Source organism: Nesoenas mayeri, assembly GCF_963082525.1.
Source record: "Nesoenas mayeri genome assembly, chromosome: 5".
Classification (NCBI taxonomy): domain Eukaryota; kingdom Metazoa; phylum Chordata; class Aves; order Columbiformes; family Columbidae; genus Nesoenas; species Nesoenas mayeri.
The window spans coordinates 8,934,781-8,955,504 of record NC_137548.1 but is presented as its reverse complement, the minus strand read 5'-3'; the positions used below and the strand labels follow the sequence as shown (position 1 = coordinate 8,955,504).

Below are 20,724 nucleotides of genomic sequence, written 5' to 3'. Positions count from 1 at the left end.
ACACCTTAGACACCACTTGTATTAGTCACCTCAGATTCAAATCAAGAGAGTTTGTCCTCTCAAGTCTCACTCTAGAGGACAAAGTTTGATCTAATTAATCAAGTATTACTCATAAAACAAACAAAGAAGCATATGTTCCAGTAGCAGCACCCATCATTCATCCCTTTAACACCATCACTACTGCTCAGCATTGTGGTGGGAACAAACAGAAGCATAATCTTACAGCTGGTCTATTGTCAAAATGACACATCAGCAGGAGGATTTACAGACATGTTTGCTGATGAAATAAAGGTTTGCATGTTCAGAAATGCAAACGTTTCCTCTGTACAGGAGTTACACACCACAGAGAAAGCTGCTCCCTGAGAGCTGTGCAGAACTCAGAAACCTCGTTAGGATATCTGTGACTATTAAGGTTTGCTGCCTCCCCCTCAAAAAAATACCAGAAAGTGCAGTGAATACACAGCTGCCAGTACGTACAGACCACAGTGACAGGCTGGTACAGCAGCTGCACTGAGGTCCTGAGCAACTCTTCAGAGCAGTGGAAGAGCAGTGCCATGAAACAGGAGAACTGGACACATTTACTTAGCCTTGGTGCAAAAATCAACATTTGCCTCTCAGAGGCAAATCCTGGCCCCAGTGAAGCCAGTAAGTATATGCTAGTGATGGAAATCAGGTCAGGATTTTAATTCAGATTTTACTTCCAAATTTATTTCAAGAAAGATCTGGTCAGCGAAAAGTTGAGTTGACCAATACAGGCAGGTTTGCAGTTTTCTGTATCCACAGAACAATCGGGAAAGCTTTTCTTAAAATCATGGTGCTTTATTTTTTTGGTAGCTTGGGTGCTATGTTGTTTTGGAACCACGTGAAGCTGAAGATGACACCCATCGTCTTCGGGAGAGTCTCGTCATAAGCAAATTTCATGGAGTCTTCTAAAGGTACTTCTACAACTTCAATCAGCTCTCCTTCTCCAGGCTGGCCACCTCCTCCACCAGTTCTCATCTGGTCTGTTACTTCTGCATAAAATAATGTCTGCCTAGAACCTGTCACACCAACTCCAGCCCTGGAAAAAAAGCAGAGATTAAACTTTGTTTTAGATAAAAAGAAAGTAGCTAGGAATTATGAATGGAAATGGGGGTCCTTCACTGGTGTCACTAAGCAACATCAAAATGCACGCCCTTGCTCTCTGCTAATGTCATTTAGAAGCAATAAATGCAATTTCATTAATACAGAAATTGATAAATATATTCCGCAGCTTTGGAAAAAATGTGAATTTGGGAGAAAATAAAAAGTGAATTGGTGAACTGTTGTTCTACATGTACTGAAGTCAACAGAAGTATTTTCAACTGACACTAGTGAGAGCTGGACTGCATCATGACTCAGAGATTTACAAACAGAGTGAAGCTGCTCAGTGTATCTGTATGCTATCATTCTGCATTTGTTGGCTTGTTTTTACACAAATATTTAGATTTTTTTGCTATTAAGAAGATTATGTCCATTCACAGCTGGAGTCCTCTAGTCATGGACAGGAACAGAAAGGCAGCCTGAGAGTTTTCCTCTATCCTTCCTGAACTTTAGCCTTGACCCAAATGGACCACTGTAAGCACAAATGTATCTGAAGTAATTCAGCCTCCCAGTGTATTATACGTCTTATTTGTTAATCCTCTGTTTCCTTAGGACTATTTAATTTAGGTATTATTAAATAAGGGATAAGTACATAATCCACTCATGTTGTCCTTCCAAGAAAATATTCACATTGTAATCGCAACTTCTTTATTTTACATGATTACAAGCAACTTTTTGCAATTAATCTGCATCTGAAGTTTGCTGGAACTATGAATGAGGCATTAGGGCAAGCTAAAAAATTAGCTTCTGTTTTATTATACATGCAGAGGATTCTAAGATTTGTAGCAGTGTTATGATCTTAGAGTGTATATCCATACTTACCAAACCATTAGTCAACTAAGTCTTTCAGTTAATCCACAATAAATCACACCCCACAGCAGGAATTAATCATTTGTGTCTCAGTTTTCTAAGAACACTGGCAATTATTTTGTTTGGAGAATTAATAGTGATTATTGAAGTTGGTTTCTTACATCAATTGACATTCTTTTTTTAAACACAGAATAGGAAATGAACTAGTGAATTATTTTCCTAAAATTACCATTGATATATTTTGTGACTTTGGATGAGATGTTTCACCCCTCCAAAATAAGTCCTGTATATCTAAGAGAAACGTAACCATCTTCAGCACTTCCAGGGACTTGGAAGGCTCCTATGGAATTTGTTTTATTCTGGACTCATAACTTTATCTCAGTGTCAGCAGCGAGTTTTTTGATACACACTTTAACCAACAAAATGTGACCTACTAAGACGCAGCAAGAAGCCAGACTGACAGTTTTCCCTCTCTCTTCCACTTTCATGAAGGTCCATGATCTCCTTCCCCAGTCAATCTGACCTGGTATTTACTTTCTCTGAGGACCTCTTTTCTGCAGCCACCATCCTTGGTATTTGTATACCATCAGGGAATCACAGAATGGCTGGAGTTGGAAGGGACCTCTGGAGATCATCTAGTCCAACCCACCTGCTAAAGCAGGTACACTTAGAGTAGATGACCATCTATTCTGATGACCATCAGAAATGGTTCGCCTATGAAAGAGCCACCCAGGGCTGACAATCATCCACAACCTCTACGTTATTTGTATACCATCAGGGAATCACAGAATGGCTAGGGTTGGAAGGGACCTCTGGAGATCATCTAGTCCAACCCACCTGCTAAAGCAGGTACACCTAGAGTAGATGACCATCTATTCTGACGACCATCAGAAATAGTTCGTCTATGAAAGAGCCACCCAGGGCTGACAATCATCCACAACCTCTACGTGGCCACTGGCACTAGAGCAAGTGTCTTCTCAGGACTCCCTGTATCACCATCTCTTGTCCCTTCCCCAATGGGAAGGTGCTCAGCAGAGTGACACCGTTCTCCAGCCATGCTGCTGTCCGTCTCTTCCCAACTGCAGATCTGGCCAGCAGACAGCACAATACAAATGTGGTCTTGGAAAGCAGCAGGAGTTGCAGACTTGGCCCACCATACTGGCTTTTTTTTCATCAAGTTGCTATCAGCAACCAGCTCACCCCTGTTGGAACATTTTTTTATGCTCATGTGCTACCAGCGCCCTTTCTGCCATGAGGATGATGCACACTTTACTAGATTCCCTTTGTGTTAAAATACAAGATATTTTTCTTGGTATTATCAAGCAATAATATATAATGTTAAAAAGCAACATTGGAAATGCAACACTACGAGCAACCAGATCTATTCCAGAGCCCATCACTGCTGGCTATTTAAGCTCTGGCCACTGAGTGAGTCGTCTCCCTCAGCTTAGTCCCCTGGGTGTTACTCACTCTCACCATCAGAGCTCCAGGAGCCTCACTGAGAGAACGTATTTGTGATGGAACAGTAGGTGGTTTGTGCATTTTTTGTTCCCTCTTTTCCTTCTTTTTTTCTTGTGTAAGGAGGTAGTAAGGATTTTTTTTAAAAAAAACAACTAGAGATCGAGCTCTGTTTTTCTCTTTATATAGTGATTACTTGTTCTTCAATAGTTTCTGCAAGAATTGCAATTTTAATAATTAAATAAACATAGGAAGCCTGGGGTTCAGATATTGGTTTTTTTTTGGTAACTGATAGTAAAAATAAAAAACGCATGTTAATTTATACTGTAAAGTTTGCAAGACAAAGAATATGGTTTGCAAGTCACCACAGGTACTATAAAAAAAACAGCACTCTGCATAATATATTTAATGTTATGTTATTTCTGATGAGGGTCAAGTCCAAGCTTCACCTGTGGTACCCCACCTGGAGAATGAAAATGCTCTTAAACTGAGTATACCCATGTTGACCTGAAATTATGTAAACGTTATATATAAACCAGAGAAACTTTATTTAAGATGTCCTTCTATAAAAACACTCTGGCTTGAATATTTCCAGCGTAATCTCCTCCTATACCACTCGTTACCATTTACTTATGTGATAGTTGCAGCTTTGGAAATCACAGGAGTTCACTTTCTGCACATCTTTTCTTTAAAATAAAGGAGAACTGCTGCTCCCTGAGGTGCTACGCCACGAGATTCCGTTTCTTGACACTATAGCTCGAATATCATGGAGTGATTTCAATATGCCATCATTCCATTGTATTGACATAAATCAGTGCTTCTTTCCTTGTGAACTAAATACATCAAGAGTGGCTACTACACTGAATACACTTTAAAAGAGGAAAGCACCACACATCAATGTCTTTCCTCCAGTACATGTCCAAAGTTATGGCATTTATTCACATACACGGGCCTATCATCATTTGCCACAGAAACCAATGAAAAAATTGCAACAATATGTAGTCAAGGGAGGACATACCCACATATTCATTCTTTCTAATTTGATTGCCTAACTTGTATTGCTCTGGTGCAACTTTGCAATGAGTTATTAATTAAAACTAATAAAAACTTTCAAATAAGTGATAAATAAAATTCAAGAGTGCTGGTATTAATACTCATGTTATTCTATTCTACCCTTCCCCCCCAAAAAACCAGCAAACTTAATGTTTCTAAGACTACTTAGAATCCCCACACTATTTACACAGGTGACTTTGGAGACTATTGCATGACATTGTTTATGTACATATTCATAGCTTTTATTGTCTACTACATATCTGTTTCAATAGTTCCAGAAAGAGGTTGAAAGATACAGGACTATAATTAATTTCTTACCTTCTTTTAGTTGATATTTCTTTCTCTAAATGCTCTGGCATACTGTGCAGGTTAATCATTTTTCCATGGAACCACATGGAATGCGCTTTACTAAATTTTCTCCAATATTGCCTACTGCTGTCTTCCACAACATTTCCAGACGCTTAAGTATTACACTCCCTGTCCTTAGAACACTGTCAAAAAATCAATGCTATTGACATCTCATATGCCTTAGTACCTTTGACTTTTGTAAAAATCAAGAGTTAGTAGGTTTGTTGCTTTGAAGCCGTTCTTAGTTTCCATCTGGTTGAAGTAATGAAGTGTCTTAACACATATTCTTGGAAAATACGTGTGCATTTCAGTGATTTTGGGTACCGGGGCTGGAGGAGAAAGAGATGAGAGAGTGAGGTGGGTCTGTTACAGAGGCAACAGGCTGCAATTATGTTTTCAGGTCTATTTGTCACTAGGAACCTCCTACGCTTTTGCACACTTATTTGCATTTTCTGAGTATGTTTAAGGAATTTTGATGTGCCTTTATTCATAGTTATATTCCTTTTTCTGCCACCTTTTTCCTTTATTCCAATTCTGTGACATACACTTTTCCTTGTCCTAGTATTTCGCATTACGAATAAAACGCTTTTGGCATAGTCTGAAATGAGTCACCTATTAACAGATTACAGCTCTATTCATTAGCTTTGCATCTGTGGAAATCACAGGGGTCAGCACACCCGAACTGCCAGTGATGAGTTTCACCCTGGGAAAACCACCTTCCTGATAAAGGTGTCTCCCCAGTGCAAGAGAGGTTTGGTTTGGGGGAGGGTGAGAGGGTCTGAACTCACAGCACCAGCCCTGGTGAGACTTCGGGCTTCATTCCTGCTCCGCAGGTTCTGCACCGTGTTGTCCAGAACAGGCACGTCATGGCTCATACTGACCCAGACCTACTAAGCCTGGCTTGACCTAGCTGATTGTTCCAGATGTATTTTGATGCGTCTGTGTGGCGCTTGACTCTTATTTACCACTGTGGGGCAAATGCAAATGATCTATACAAAACACAGCTCTGTTTTTCTCCTCTCGTTATCATGATCATCAGTTTCTTATAACCAGTTTATAGTTGTTCCAATTAACAGATACTTGGCTGACAAATAGTCTTTGTCAAATCACTAGGGCTTAAGCTCACAAACCCTGTAACTTCAACAGGGAGAGATTTTTAAAACCAAAAGTCAATCAGCGCTAAACTTTTAGCTTCAGAGACAATTAGAAACCTCTATTACCTCTGACAACAGCAAGTCTAAGAATGTAAGCATGCCAAAGCAAGGATACCGAAGTGGTATGTTTTCATCACAATAGTAACTTAAAGTTTAACACATCAAGACAAGATCGTACGCTGTATTCCCATATTTCATTTAAAAAAGAAACCCACTCAAACGCTGTGATTAAATCATGCTGTGGCTTTCAAAGCTGTGGGCAACACACTTGTAGGCGACAGCCCGGCAGAGCAGCCGTTTCTGCAGAGCGGCTGCAAAGTGCTTCTCCTCACCCCTGCCCAGGCTGGAAATAGAGGATTTTCCACCTACTTCCTCCTCAGACCAGGGAAAACACAAGAGGCAGATTGTCACTCCAATCTGGGTTTGAAACACGGCAATAGTAGCTGTCACAAAACCTCTGTCTAGCTCTTCTCTTTTAATAAATGCATGAGGAAGTATGTGGCATATGCAGCAGCACTCACAATATGGGACCTTTCACTTGTCATATCTAATTTCATAAGAATAAAGACATATTACGTATGTATTTTTATCATAAGTGGGTAACAGTACCTTATTGCTTGAAAGAAAAAAAAGCTGCTTAGTGCCTAAAAGACCCAAGTGAGGCTGAGTCCACTCCCTACATTTGCCCATGCCCAGTAACAGTGAGTTTCCTCTTCAAGCGCTGTGTGCACACACATGTGCAGGTACACACGTGTGCTCACCTGTAAGCAGGGCCGAAATTCAAAGCATGTACTCAAGATTAGCTTTCCTTCCTTCTCATGTCTGAGTGCTCATCTGTGCCAACCAATTATTACATTCACAATTATTACATTCATCAATACTGCTTTTTTAATTTGAAGGAACAAACATGCACAAGAAAATAAACAACATCTTATATTCCACTCCTCTGTTGCAAAGTGGGGAACAAATAAATTGACTTATCATTGTGAAGAATTATTAGTTTAACTCAGATTTCTAACAGACAGAAATTAAAAGCTAAACTTCTAATAATTTCTTAATATTTAACAACTATGAAATCTATAAACAATCAACATTTACCCGTTCCTATTAACAGAGAAATATATTTTTTAGTTTTAGTCTGACACAGTTTATGTGAAAATTCCTAAATGCAATCTATCCTTTTCTGAGATGTAAACCAGTTGGGTGCAGAATTTGAGTGTACAGTGAATACATAACTCATGTTTACAAATAAATGCAACACAAATCTCTTATTTATGCTGAAATCAGGATCTATTTAGGCATGCGACATGTAAACTGATGAACAGTGGCATGCAGCTCCTATTGTCACTTCTTAGGACCTTTGTACACTTCTGACATTATAAGCAGCAGGTGCAGGAGAAAAGCAGAGAAGTAATTAACATAAAATTATTTTACATTATGCCATCACCCAACAGGTGTACTAGCAGGTGATCTTTCTAATTATAATGCACTCCAACATTTTAAAGGCTATTATTCTTTCTATATAATAACCTGGGAATACAAACCATTTTTACCTCATTGCATGGGGGCTAATAGCCATAGCACAGTAATTGGAACATCCAATATTAATTCTATGAATACTCTTCTTTGTTGTATACTTTTGGAGAAAAATCAAACGTAGGAAGATTAAAGTAAGCACCTATGTTAATACAGTTAGGCCCTTAAACTAATCCATCTGATCTTTTCGTAGCAGGGCTGAGAATCTGCAGCTCCTATTGTATCCAATTCATAGCCCAGAGTTTATTACAACCTCTGGGAGAAAATAAAGGGGGAATGAAGGGAAAAGAAAGCAGAATCACAAGCTCTGCTTCAATTTTATCCTGATGCTCTAAAGTGTTCTTTAAGTCCAAAAAATTTTATAAATATTCCTCAAGAAGACCAAACATTTCAAGAACTAAAAGAAAATACTGTCAGCTGCGATGGCAATAATAACATATTTAACAACAACATATTTTCCTGCCCCTGTACTGTAAAGAAACAAGTCTCATGAAAGATAGCTGGAAGTACTTCATCCTAAGAAGCTAACTCACAGCTGAATTTCACATGGGATCCAAACTGAAAACTGCTTGGATATTGTGACAGAGAGAAAATTCGTTATATCTGATACATGAGTGAGTCTAAAGTTGCTCATTTACAAAATTTTGCATTTAGAGAAAAAAAAATCCCTGGAGAGAAGCTCACAGATTTGTTTTAGAGCTTTCGAAAATGAACGATTTAACTGACGATCATTTTCATGAAGCTTCAGTTTACAGTTATGCTATTATAGTATTAACTTCATTTTGTTATTGATCTAAATGGTTCCTATCCACCCATTCCATCTACCATCTATGTCATTTTTGACTGAAGTCATACATATAGCTGATGAGAACTCAACTCACCAGTAGGCAGCAAATCTTTTAGGAAACCTCCAAAAGTGGGTTATTTGCTGCCAGAATAGAAACCAAACTTTTGGTAATACCAAAACGAGGTTACACATTATGTGCTAAGAACAAAAGCAGCAATTTGTGTAGCCACGAGGAGAAGACGAAAAACACCACAGAGACTACAGAGATTTTTTTCAGGATGATTCCTGCCTCCATCTACAAAGCAAAATGAACCATTTGCACTGAAAATCACCTTTTGGCTGGCATTTTTCAGTAATAGGAACAGATATCTCTAATTCTTCAATGTGTGATTCCTCCAACCTCCTCCAATCAAGTCCCTCTTAATATGTGTGTATATCTCATTACCTGTCCCCAGTCCAGTCTCCTTCATTCACCCACGCCGCACTGGCCTCCTGTTGCTGGAACAACTCGTTCCTAAGACTCTTGCTCAACCAGTGCAAATTCCCCGACTCCTGGCTTCTTTCCTGATTTCTCATTGACTCCACAGCTACTCTGTGGATCATTCAGGTTAATTAAGTCTGAGATCTGATAATTCAGTGCCTGACTTCTCTCTGGTGAGTATCATGTCACAGGAGATGTGACAAAGCTTAAGAACGGGGCTCCACAACTTATTTGTATGTGATTTTGAAATATCTGTAGTAGTATTGTAGTTATCTGGTTAACAGAGAAACATTAAAAAAACAGAAATTCCCCCAAACAACTGCTGCAAGGCCTAATAATGAGGAAGAAAAAAGGCAAAAATACTGTCTTCAGATTATCTCCAATCTTTACTGCATCCACTGCTTAAGAATGACGTTCTGTTTGAACACATCAGTACTTCCCTCATTTTGTTAAAGAGATTTCTTCACAACCACCATGAATGCTCTTTCCCTGAGTCCATTTAGTCCTCAGTCCATGTTTTTTCTCTGCATTGTTTCTCCATTGCTTCTTCCCCCTTTTCTACTTGAGGATCTTCTATTCCATTTCTCTCTCTGCTCTAAGTTCTCCCTACACGTTGGCCATGACCTCCCCTTCTCAACCCATTAGCCACAGAACTGCACTGACCTCCCCAGCCCAAATCTGTTTCTCCCTTTATATTTGATGTGTCTTCTGCTTTCCATGTCCTTCTGTCAGGTCTAGCTCAAGTCCTGCTTTTATTCCAGTCAAGCAATTTCCTTCTCATGACCACGATTCCAGAAAGTGGTGTCATTAGGAACACAAGACAACCCCCTTCCTTTCAGACCAAAAGGTAATGACCCATAAACCCTCGTTTGTTCAACTGCCTTTTCACTGTGCACACAACTCTGAGTTCTTATCTACAAAAAAATAGTAGACTTAACTCTGTAATTATTAATTATAGTTATCTGAATATTTTAATGTGATTTTATTTAGATCAAGAAAGGAAGAACAGCTAACAGATTTGTCAGGAATATATCAAGTGCAGTCAAACTATAATAGGATAGCAGGTCTTGTGGATAGGGGCAGCAACACAACCAATATAACTTCACTTTATCAGGGCTTTGAATGCTATTTAATGTGACAGTTTCATTAAGAAGTTACAAGATCACGATATAGTTATAAATTGAAGCAACCGTGAAATAGGTGCAAAACAAGTATCAAAATGGTACTCATGGAATGGATATCACTGTCAAATTGGAAACACAAGCTAAACTGGGGACTATCCTCCATTCAATACAATTCAATATTTTGTTTTACAACTTACACGTTGAAATATAGACTGCAGGTAGCACAGCTGAGGTAGATTATTTATAAGAAGCTACAGATGAATATTAGAATTCAAAATCATCCCAACAACTTGGAGAAATGATCTGAAAAACCAGAGTGCAATTCAGTAAAGCCAGGTTCAAGGCTCTGTGTTCAGGCAGGAATAATGAACAGCACAAATACAGACAGGAGGTGAATGACAGTGCAGTATTGCTGCAGAAAAGAGTTTTGAGATAGGGAAGGCATTGCGGACCACAAATCATCAACGTAGTGCTGCTGCAAAAAAGGTGAACATCCAACTACACCATATAAACAAAATCACCTGTGCGAGCAGGGAAATAATGCTTCCACTCTAGCACCAGCAAAACCCCTGCTAAAATACCATGTTCCACCGTGGGCACCATATTTTTAAGAAACATACAGACCAGATGGAGAGAAAGGAGAGGACAGCAGAAGGAAAGACCGGACAGCTAGAAATCACGGTCTAAAGAGAAAGCTTAAATCAACTAAGTTTTGCAGAGGCAAAAATAAAATAAAGGGGAGACGTGGTCAAACAAATACATGGGATGTGCAGAAGTACTTCATGTCCACTGGGAACAGGGGAGTAAGTCCCAGACTAGAAAAGAAGAAAGGAAAGTTGAGGCACAACATGAGGAAAAAACTTGCTAATGGTACAGATTGTTAGACACTTCAGACAGAATGCCCGGAGGGGCTATGGAATGATCAGATTTTAGAGAAAGGACAGATGCACATTTTTCAGAAGTGATTTAAACCTGGCTGAGTGTGATCTTTGAAAAAGGAGCAGTCTGGGTGAGATCCTCCCCAAACTCCATCCAATTCTGTTTTCTAAGGCTTCTCTCTGATCTGATGCACTGGATCAATTAATAATATAGAACAACTATTACATGGATCACTGAGATGACAGATAATAATAGAAGCGTGTGATGTATTGTAATTATTAATGGGATGCATCTGCACTAATGTAATGCTTTATGTCAATGCTTTGTATTGACGGTCACAGCACGAAATGGCATAAACCATTTAGAAAAACCTGTCAAACTTAGAAAAAGCCCAGCAATTCTTATATGTAACATAACCATTACAGAAAAAAATGTACTTAGCAGACCATAGGGGAACAAGTTACCTCCTGCCTGCATCAGATCCTCTAGGATCAGACTATGCCAGTCTTTGGCTAAAGGAAGAACAGGACACTCCTAGCAGGAAGATCATAACGTTTGGAATAAAATTCTAATACAGGGCACAGGAGGTCCAACAAAAGAAACTGTGAAATACCATCTTGGAGGCTTCAGCCTCTCACATTAATCTAAAAAAGTAAATACTATACAGGCCCTTCTGACTTCAGCATGTATCTCCATGGGTAGAAAGCTGTGCCCACATAGACAAAGCAGGATTGGGGGATTAACATATTAAGTGCCCTATGCATGGGTCTCAACAGAGAGAACTCCAATTGTATACTCTCTTTGCAAGTCAGTGCAATTAAAAAAAAAAGGCAACTGAAAGAACGACCACCTGTAAGACACAAAGACATTTATCAACCAAAAAATATACGGTGTTTTAGCCAGATATAAATCCTTAACGTTGAGTCAAGTTTTTACACTGAAGTTACAAACTTCTACAGCTACAGAAATTATATTCCACTTTTCCTATTTTGTGTTTATATGCACGTACATACGTACATCTACATATGCATACATCTGCATGCTGCGGCCTGTCAAGTGTCACCCAGCCTATGAAATTCTATAGACCTTTTTTTGCTCATAAATCCAGCAGGCACTTTTTCTTTCAGTAGAACAATCCAGTTTGAAGGAGTTGTAAGAGACAGCTCCTGTGATTCACCCCTCCCCTCCACAGAAGCACTGCTTGTTAATCCAGCAGGAAATAACATTTGCCAGGATTGACAGCTGTGGATTTGTATTCAATTCCCAAATTAAAAACCAATGACAGGGCCTAGTTCAATGGAGATGTCAAACAAAATAAAGAAAGTAAAAAACCTGCTTTCTCTATATAATACAAACATACATACATTTTGGATAACAATAGTAAAAGCTGGGGAGGAGATATAATGGGATTAAAAGTCTGTGCAGTTTCTCCTGAGGGACTGTTTTTTTCCTCCAACAACTATTTTTCCCCTTACGTATTGTTTTTCTCTTATTCCTAGCATATGTATTAAAACATACCAAAATCTTTTCCAATAACTAATTAAAACCCTATAAAAATATAACGTAAAAATTTTCACAGTCAAATTGGCAAAATCTTCATACTATATAACATTATTCCAAGTCAAAGAAGCCTTAATTATGGCCCAAATATTATCTAATATCTAGATCAAAGGGTGCAAGTTCTCAGGCTTCTACAAAGTTATGTTAATGGTAAATCAGAGTTCATCTTGGGTAGCTTCTGTTGTTAATCAGAATAATAAAGATTGGAGATGGGAAACATCTGATAAAGACCAGCAACAAATGCTGCAACAAACTGCTCTTAAGAGCCCAATGCAACTTTTCACAGTTGTAATAGTTTCTGGAACAAATCACAACAGTATCATTCTTACTTGGAATTCAATTCCGTAATTCTGAATTTATAATTCCTTAAGTCTCTGTAAATACTCCTCTCACTTGCAGAAAATTACACTTTTCACAGACTTTCAGATGTCCGTATTCTGCTTAAACAAGGGAACATTAATGTACATTCAAGCCACTTCAGAAATGAGCGAAACAACAAAAAGCAGTGTTTTAACATACTGCTGTTTACCTGTAAGAAGTGATCCTCTGTAGCTCTGTAACGGGAACATGATAGCCACACTCCTCCAAGATTTCTTCACATGCGATTTCTTCTAAAGAAAGGCCTGGTTTGTCTACGATGCCAGCGCAGAGTTCGTAGGTCACTCCTACTGCAGCAGGTAAGGGATCCGCTAGGCGAGAGAAGCTCTCCTTGTCCTGATCCCGAAAGACTTCGGGATGATGCCTTTCTACTTCACACATGTAAACAGCTTAAAAATCAAAAACAAAAACAGGAGAGTTTCATTGTGGTTTTTATTTAATTTCATTTTAATTAATTTTATTAATATTACATAGAAAAAAAAAGACAGTACAAACTAATTTTGTCTGGGAATTTATAACCATCAGAGCACTCGAGAGTAGCAACGCATTCAGTTGTGTTTTCTGTTGAAATTATGACACACCGAAATAGGAATTTTAGAGAACAAATGTTCTCTTGCCATGTCTGTGAAATTCTTCTTTAAACTCTATTTGTGCTTCCCTCATTTGGAATGAGTTCATACACACCTTAAAAAAATATATATATAAATATATATCTATGTGGAAGCTACTTCATCCAAGAAATCTAAGTCTCAGAAGGTCCAAACAGCTTTCATTTGCTGGGCAATGTGGATATCAGGATTTAATTTAAACTATGAAAGATGGGTTGCACATTATGTACCATGTGCACAATGATGAGTCTTTCAGCCTGTCAACTCAGCTGTTACTTAGAAAGGATATGAAAAGCATGTATGTTGGTTTGGGAAAAAAAAAAATCTCCTCTTTTGAACATGTAGTTCCTTGTGCAGATTCCTGTATGGAGTCTGAAAAAGACTTCTTGAATTAATCTACAAACACCTGCCACTGTAATGCACTCCTAAAGAAAGTGCAAATGCCAGATTTTAGTCCTTATTTAAGCAAAACCTCTCACTGATGTCAACAGAAATTTTGCCTGAGTGAGAACCACAGGACTGGACATTAACACACAGAGAATCGCTACTGACAATTCCAATCATTCTAACTTTAGTTTAAAGGTATAATCCCACGTTTCTTCTTTGAAATTCCCTTAGATCTATCACTTTGTTTTTTATTAAAGGTTTACATGAGGACATTATAAAACATCCTGAATAAAAATATTTTAAAATTTGAAATTGCTTTTATTTCATTAAAATATTTTACATACAGATTTAATATACACATAAAATAGTTTTTAAATGAGCTTATCTTTTGTTTCCCACTCCAAATCTTAGAGACTGGTATATAAAAGAGCTCAAGTTTAATGGACTTTTTGTTCTTCCAGTTATTTGATTTAGCTTACTCTTCCTTCAAACTGTGATACACAACAAGGTCCCTAAAGAAATGTTGTCTCATAAAAGTACCACAGTGACTTCTCAAGCACTTGGTCTCTGGGGGAGAGTCTATTCCCCAGAAGTTTGTGCCTAGACTCCTTCTCTAACACATCTTGCCTCACAAGTGCAGTATAGCAAATCAGTATCTGAAAGGGAGACGTTGAGATCACTATAAAAGAAAGACAAAATGCAGAAGTTTGCCCTCAAATTAATTTTTCTCCAGAATTTAAAACTTTCGAAGCTGCTTGCAGTAGTTACAGCTAAGCCTTTGAGACTCAAATATTTAAGGAAAGAAGCATTCATTTCTTAGTTGAAAAGCACGACTAGAGGTCAGTTTTCTTTCTAAAACGCAGAAAGAAGGCAGCAAAAATAATATTCCATGCAGAGTCTGAAGGACAGATCCTTGAAGGGTATCTCTTGTCACTGTTCCAAGAACTTCTAAGAGCTATGACAATTACCATAAATGACAACTACCCCCAAATCTCTCTGAGATGAGCCAAATGCTCTTAAGATTGTTTTGCTTTTTCTGTACTGATTTACCCATACTGGTAAATACAAAAAGAACACCACATGCATCCTAGTAAAGGACTTGGGCACAAAAACAGGGTGCAGGTAAGAGTGTGGATACAGAGATATGACACTGCGATTAAAGTATAATAATTCTCTCTGTTACAAGCCTGTTGAATCCCTGAAACCCATCCTGTCATTGCGGCAGCACCTGCTGTTCTCCTTCTCCCTCGGCACAACTGGGCTCTGCGTAGCTCAAAACCTGCATTCCCAAAAGGACTCAATCCAGTGGTCCGCATCAGAGCAAAGCCAATACTCCAAGCACACTAACAGCTTTCCTCTGCAGATAAGGAAGAAAAGAGGCAGTACCAGCCATTTCTGTATAAGTCCAAAAATTGGAGCATTCACCAAGGCTTCACCGTATGAATTGATTATCAACAGGTTCAGAAAGGTTCATGCTCAATTTATCTCTCATAGATAAGCAAAGCCTAGAAAACCAAGCTGCCTGCTACTATCAGGGAACAGAAGAGCCCCCACACCTCTCCTGAAGGTGCAAATTTGACTGCACAGGTGATGCACCAGAAGAGATAAAGTACCAGATGGAAAAGCTGCCTGTGGTCTATTGGCTCAGGCATGCTGTTGGAGGGAAACCTGTGGCTCTCCTCTTCCTCATCACGGGTCATCAGCTTATTGCAAATGCACAAAGAGTTTGGAGAGCAGTAACTAGAAGCAAGAACTTGGCTCCCAGCACCATCACCCACCTATCTGGCTACTCTTGTCTTTTGACATTTAATGCTACTTTGGTCAGAACAGACACATGCAATGAACAGCAGCACAGTGAGGACTCTAGTGCTAATTAAACATCTTGACTAATTACCCCAGAGCTACTCAGCTGTAAGAAGTCTCAGAGTGGAAACTCCCGTAGAATTGATGTACTTGCCTTCCTTTCTGCAAAACTGGGACATAGGATAGATGGCTCAACAAAACTCACCAAACTCATCAAATAATATCTTAATTGTGATTCAAAGCGGCCTTGTTTTCTGTCTCTAAAGAGAAGATACACCAGTATGGGCAGAGAGGTTAGTGGAGATTGGCTGACTGGGGAACACGCTTTTCTTTGAATTTCTGATTTCTCTTTGATTGCACCATTGTTTCGTATCTCCTGCAACAGAACATGGTTTATGATTCAGATCTCTCATACTGTTTATTTTAAGTCAATGCAAAAATAAACACCATATGCACTGAAAAGTCATTATACTTACAGTGAAAAAAACAGGGCACATGTTCATAGGTACTAGCCCTAGACTTTCCCAAGAACACATTGTTTTATTATATTTGAAAAATGTGGTCAATTTACTACCAAAATGAGCAAAATGACCTTAGTCAGTCAGTCACGGGTGAGGAACTAATATGGAAACTGTTGAGATATATGTGTAACTTTCTTCTCTCTGCTCTTTCCAAATGATTCCTTTAAGCCCAGAGTACACTGAAAAATATGGTCCTGTCTGCCTCAGCCCGGCTGTGAGCTCCTGCCGCCCCTCCAGCCAGCATGAACTCTTTCAGGCCAGTCAGATAAGCTGCTTAATCCTCAAAATTATCTGTTTGCAGCCATGTAAGACCTCTGCTGTGGCTGCGCAAGGGCTGGTGCTGTCAAAGGGAAGGTGGGAATGGACATACAAGGAGGGACGACCGACTTTAGAAGCAGCACAGACTTCAGAGAGAAAACCTGTTGCTCTGTGGAACAGGCACCAGGGCAGACAGTAACCATGGAATGGAAATATAACTATAGTGACGTGAGTAACGTCAGGGCACGGCCACGATCACTGAACTACTGTGGGATGTCTGACTGACAGCTGTCCCCAAGGGCAGGTTTCTGAGCAGCTTCAGCCTCTGGAACACTTTAACTCCAAGAACAGGCCACTCTTTCGAGGCAGATTTGACACTTCCATATGGATGATGTAATGCACATGTCGATGTTCAGTACCTATATATATATATATATGTACATATATGAAAGCTTCTGCCTAAGATGGCTTCAAAGACAGCAACAGCTACATAAGCCATTTCATTCGTCTGGCAAATAAAAGACATTGTATTATTGATAAACAAATTTAAAAAACACTTTCTATTTATAATAGTCGATATAGTGCTTCATGAGAAGTACGTGCTGTCAGTATAACAGTGCTGCACAACACTGAAGGGCCTGTCAATCACTGTCAGTGAGAAAGGACAGCATGACACCACCCAAGAAAGTTTCTCATAAAGTCTACCATGAACAGTCTTGAAATGGTCTCTTAGCAACAGTCAGTGAAATATCTTGTGATTTTTTTAAATTAACATGCAGAGAATATGCATTATTTTTTTAACTTCCAGAAAGTAAATACTGCTTTGAACTGATCCAAAAACCGAGAAAAGTAAGTAGTATATTAACCTAAATTCACAATAACAACTGGTAAAATGAAGTTGTCCATGTATTGATGAAAAAGCATACAGTCCTGAATTTCCCTCACTTTAAATTCCCAAGTATACAACGCACAATAACACATTAAAAAACAAACAAACAAACAAAAAACCACCAAACAAACAACAATTGAGCTTCTGCATAGAAGGTGCCTACTAAATACTAGATAGGTCAAGAAGGAACTCCAAATGAAACCGATCTGTTGCATGATCGTTGTAGAGCTGTTCGTAATTCCATCCAAAAGAGCACAATGACTGGTCCAAAAGCAGAATGTAAGGCTACCCTGATCATTTTTTTCATCTAATGGAAATCTCCCCGGTTAGGAATTCTGACCAGATGAAAAGGGTGGGCTATCATACAAAGAAAGAGAATATAGAACAAAGATTTTAGCACCACAGATGCACCAACTTTTAACTGCTAAACCCTTAAAAGCTTGCTTCACTAGAGAGCAAAAGTAACTCTAAAATAGAAGAGGATTACCTGGGCGGAACTGCTTCACCACAACAAAGCACTGCCGAGAAGTATTAAAGATCAGGATTGACACGCTGAGGAAGAAGATAAAAAACAAAAGATCAATGCTTTATGAAGGATTAATGCAGAACTATTAAACTTATGTCTTGTGAATTTAACGACATAAATACAAAGAGGATTTATTACTAAAGCCACAATACAACAAGATCCTTGTCCAAAAATCCATCAAGAAGGATAGATAATGGGTTGTGTTCCCAAAGTCCATGAGAATTTATCCTAAATTAAGTCACTTTTGTCACCTCCATGCAGCTAAAGGAAGCCACCCACCAACTCCTCCTCCTCAACAGAAAGAAAAAAAAGTCCAACTCCTAGAACATTGCTACCAGAAAGTAATAACAAGAAAAAAAATCCTTAAAAATAAAAATATTTTCTTCCTTTATATCAGTCCCAGATTAGGATAGTCTAACTCTTAAGTGTGGTCTAGTCTCATTCAGAGCCAGAGACTTCTGCATAAGCACCAAGCATCTTCTGGCTGTGGCTACTTGCTGAGCTTGGGCCTTAAAACAGACACTACCCAACTCCAATTTTGTACAAATTTTAACCAGAAGCTGTTTTAACTGCTGCCACTTTCAGTGGCTTCAAAGTCACATTTTAATCTTTCCCCTGTCTTTGATTGTTTGAAACACATGTCATAGGGAAACCTGACAGGCTATGTACTCGGAGACGTTCTACAGGTGTAGAACAGGTGTAGGACCTGGGGGTCCTGGTGGACAACAGGATGACCATGAGCCAGCACTGGGCCCTTGTGGCCAGGAAGGCCCATGGCATCCTGGGGTGTATTAGAAGGGGGGTGGTTAGTAGGTCAGAGAGGTTCTCCTTCCCCTCTACTCTGCCCTGGTGAGGCCGCATCTGGAATATTGTGTCCAGTTCTGGGCCCCTCAGTTCAAGAAGGACAGGGAACAGCTGGAGAGAGTCCAGTGTAGGGCAACAAACATGATTAAGGGAGTGGAGCATCTCCCTTATGAAGAAAGGCTGAGGGAGCCAGGTCTCTTTAGTTTGGAGAAGAGGAGACTAAGGGGGGACCTTATTAATGTTTATAAATATATAAAGGGTGAGTGCCATGAGGATGGAGCCAGGCTCTTCTCGGTGGTAAACAATGATAGGATGAGGGGTAATGGGATCAAGCTGGAACACAAGAGGTTCCACTTAAATTTGAGAAAAAACTTCTTCTCACTGAGGGTGACAGACACTGGAACAGGCTGCCCAGGGGGGCTGTGGAGTCTCCTTCTCTGCAGACATTCAAAACCTGCCTGGACATGTTCCTGTGTGACCTCACTTAGGCGTTCCTGCTCCAGCGCGGGATTGGACTGGATGATCTTTTGAGGTCCCTTCCAATCCCAAACATACTGTGATACTGTGATACTGTGTGTGCAATACTGATGTTCCTTGCTGTCTTTTTCACTGAAATTACTCTTGGATTTTACTAGTTAAAAAAACAACCAACAAACCAACAAAAAACCAAACCAAACACACACAACCAAACACACACAACCAAACACAGACAAAAGTCGCTCTTCCTAGGAGGTAGGTCATGAAAACCTGCAAAAACAAATGTATATTTCGTTCATTACCATGGCAGCATTCTCTCATTTGTTATGCCTCACTGTATGCAACTGGAAAGTTAATTCATTATTCTGTGAATTCCACAATAGATTAGAGTTAACAATGGCATGTTTGCAGTTGAGTAAAACTTCCAACTTCCCTTGTAAAAGAGCTGTATATTTATTTTCACTATTTGATTTAATAATGAAGTCCCAGGCTGCCAGAGAAACTGCTATTTGATGATTATTAAAAATAATGTTAATGTTTATTATAATAACATACAAAAACCAAAACAGAAGTCCAGATGTTAACATTTATATTCATGGTTGCTCTTCTCACAGACCCGTACTGCGTATCGATGGCTTCCTGCCCCAGAACATGGCATTTGCAGGGAATTTTAAGCAAAGTGTTTCGCCTTCAGTGAGGCTCAGGAGAATGTTCACTCAGTTTACAGGCACAGGGGTTCTTTCTGACCTAACACCAGAAATATCTTGGAGTTCTGGTGCAGGCTGCTGGAAGAAGTTAAACCATAGCCTACAATGTTTTTAAATTTGCATAAGTATTATTCTTTGATCTTATTTTTTCCCTTTGCCTGGCTGTTCCTCTCCCCAAAGTGGTACTGTCTAAGGTTAGACATCGCACTAAATAAAAGGGGAAAAAGAATCACTGAACCTTTGGGTTTTGACCATGGGCCTAAGGATGCAGACTGCCTGAAACTGGAGACAGCAGCAGTCTAAAGCTGAGCTTAGAGAGACTTTCTAAAGCAAACGGTTGCCCTTTACCTTTCTTTACACTCACCACCCCAGGCCCAATCTTTCGCTTGGCTTGCCTTCTTCAGCACATCTCATTAAATAACTCATACCAACTCATTAAAAATGGCTCAGCTATTAGACATTATTTTTTCCTAGGCGTCAATCACTTGAGGTTTTTATGGAACAGATGGGAAAATTAAAAACAATCTGTCAGAATTAAGGAACAAGATCAAATTAAGCTGGAAAGGAGTAGCAGCAAGTTATTGCAATTGTCTGCTTCTCACACCATCTTGAGATGAGAGGGTACAGAAATGGCACAAAGCTGTAGAACTTTCTATTTAATTACTTCTAATTTTCTGACAGACTACCAAAAAATTTTGAACATAAATTTACATCTTTTAACAAAACCACAACACATAAGTTCTAATATCTCTTGTCAGAGCTGGAGAGTCACAGAGGAGAAAATTCAGAATTACACCTTCTTAGGAGGAGTCTAACACAAAGAATGCCATTTGGTATTCCGTATTCTACAAGAAACATCACATGAAATATTTCCACAGGCTAGTAGATTTATAACCTCTGAAAACCTATTTGAGGCTTCATTCAGGACATTTATTTGATTTATAATAATGACAGAACCATAGAATCATTTGGTTGGAAGAAACCTTTAAGATCATTGAGTCCAATGTGTAACCTAACACTGCCAAGACTACCACTAAACCCTAAGAACCTCATC

At 39.1% G+C, this 20,724-nt stretch overlaps 1 protein-coding gene across 1 annotated transcript in view; it reads right to left on the bottom strand.

The window, feature by feature from the left end:
* Positions 1 to 819: 819 nt before the first annotated feature.
* The window catches only part of NUDT14 (nudix hydrolase 14), a gene marked incomplete at its 3' end in the record, with an annotated part of 60,125 nt that continues 40,220 nt past the window's right edge, over positions 820 to 20,724 (bottom strand). The window contains exons 3-5 of the mRNA XM_080345887.1: positions 17,644 to 17,708; positions 12,842 to 13,079; positions 820 to 1,060 (exon numbers count right to left, since the gene is read on the bottom strand). Coding sequence (XP_080202013.1) covers positions 820 to 1,060; positions 12,842 to 13,079; positions 17,644 to 17,708 — 544 coding nt within the window. The remainder of the gene's footprint in view (positions 1,061 to 12,841; positions 13,080 to 17,643; positions 17,709 to 20,724) is intronic.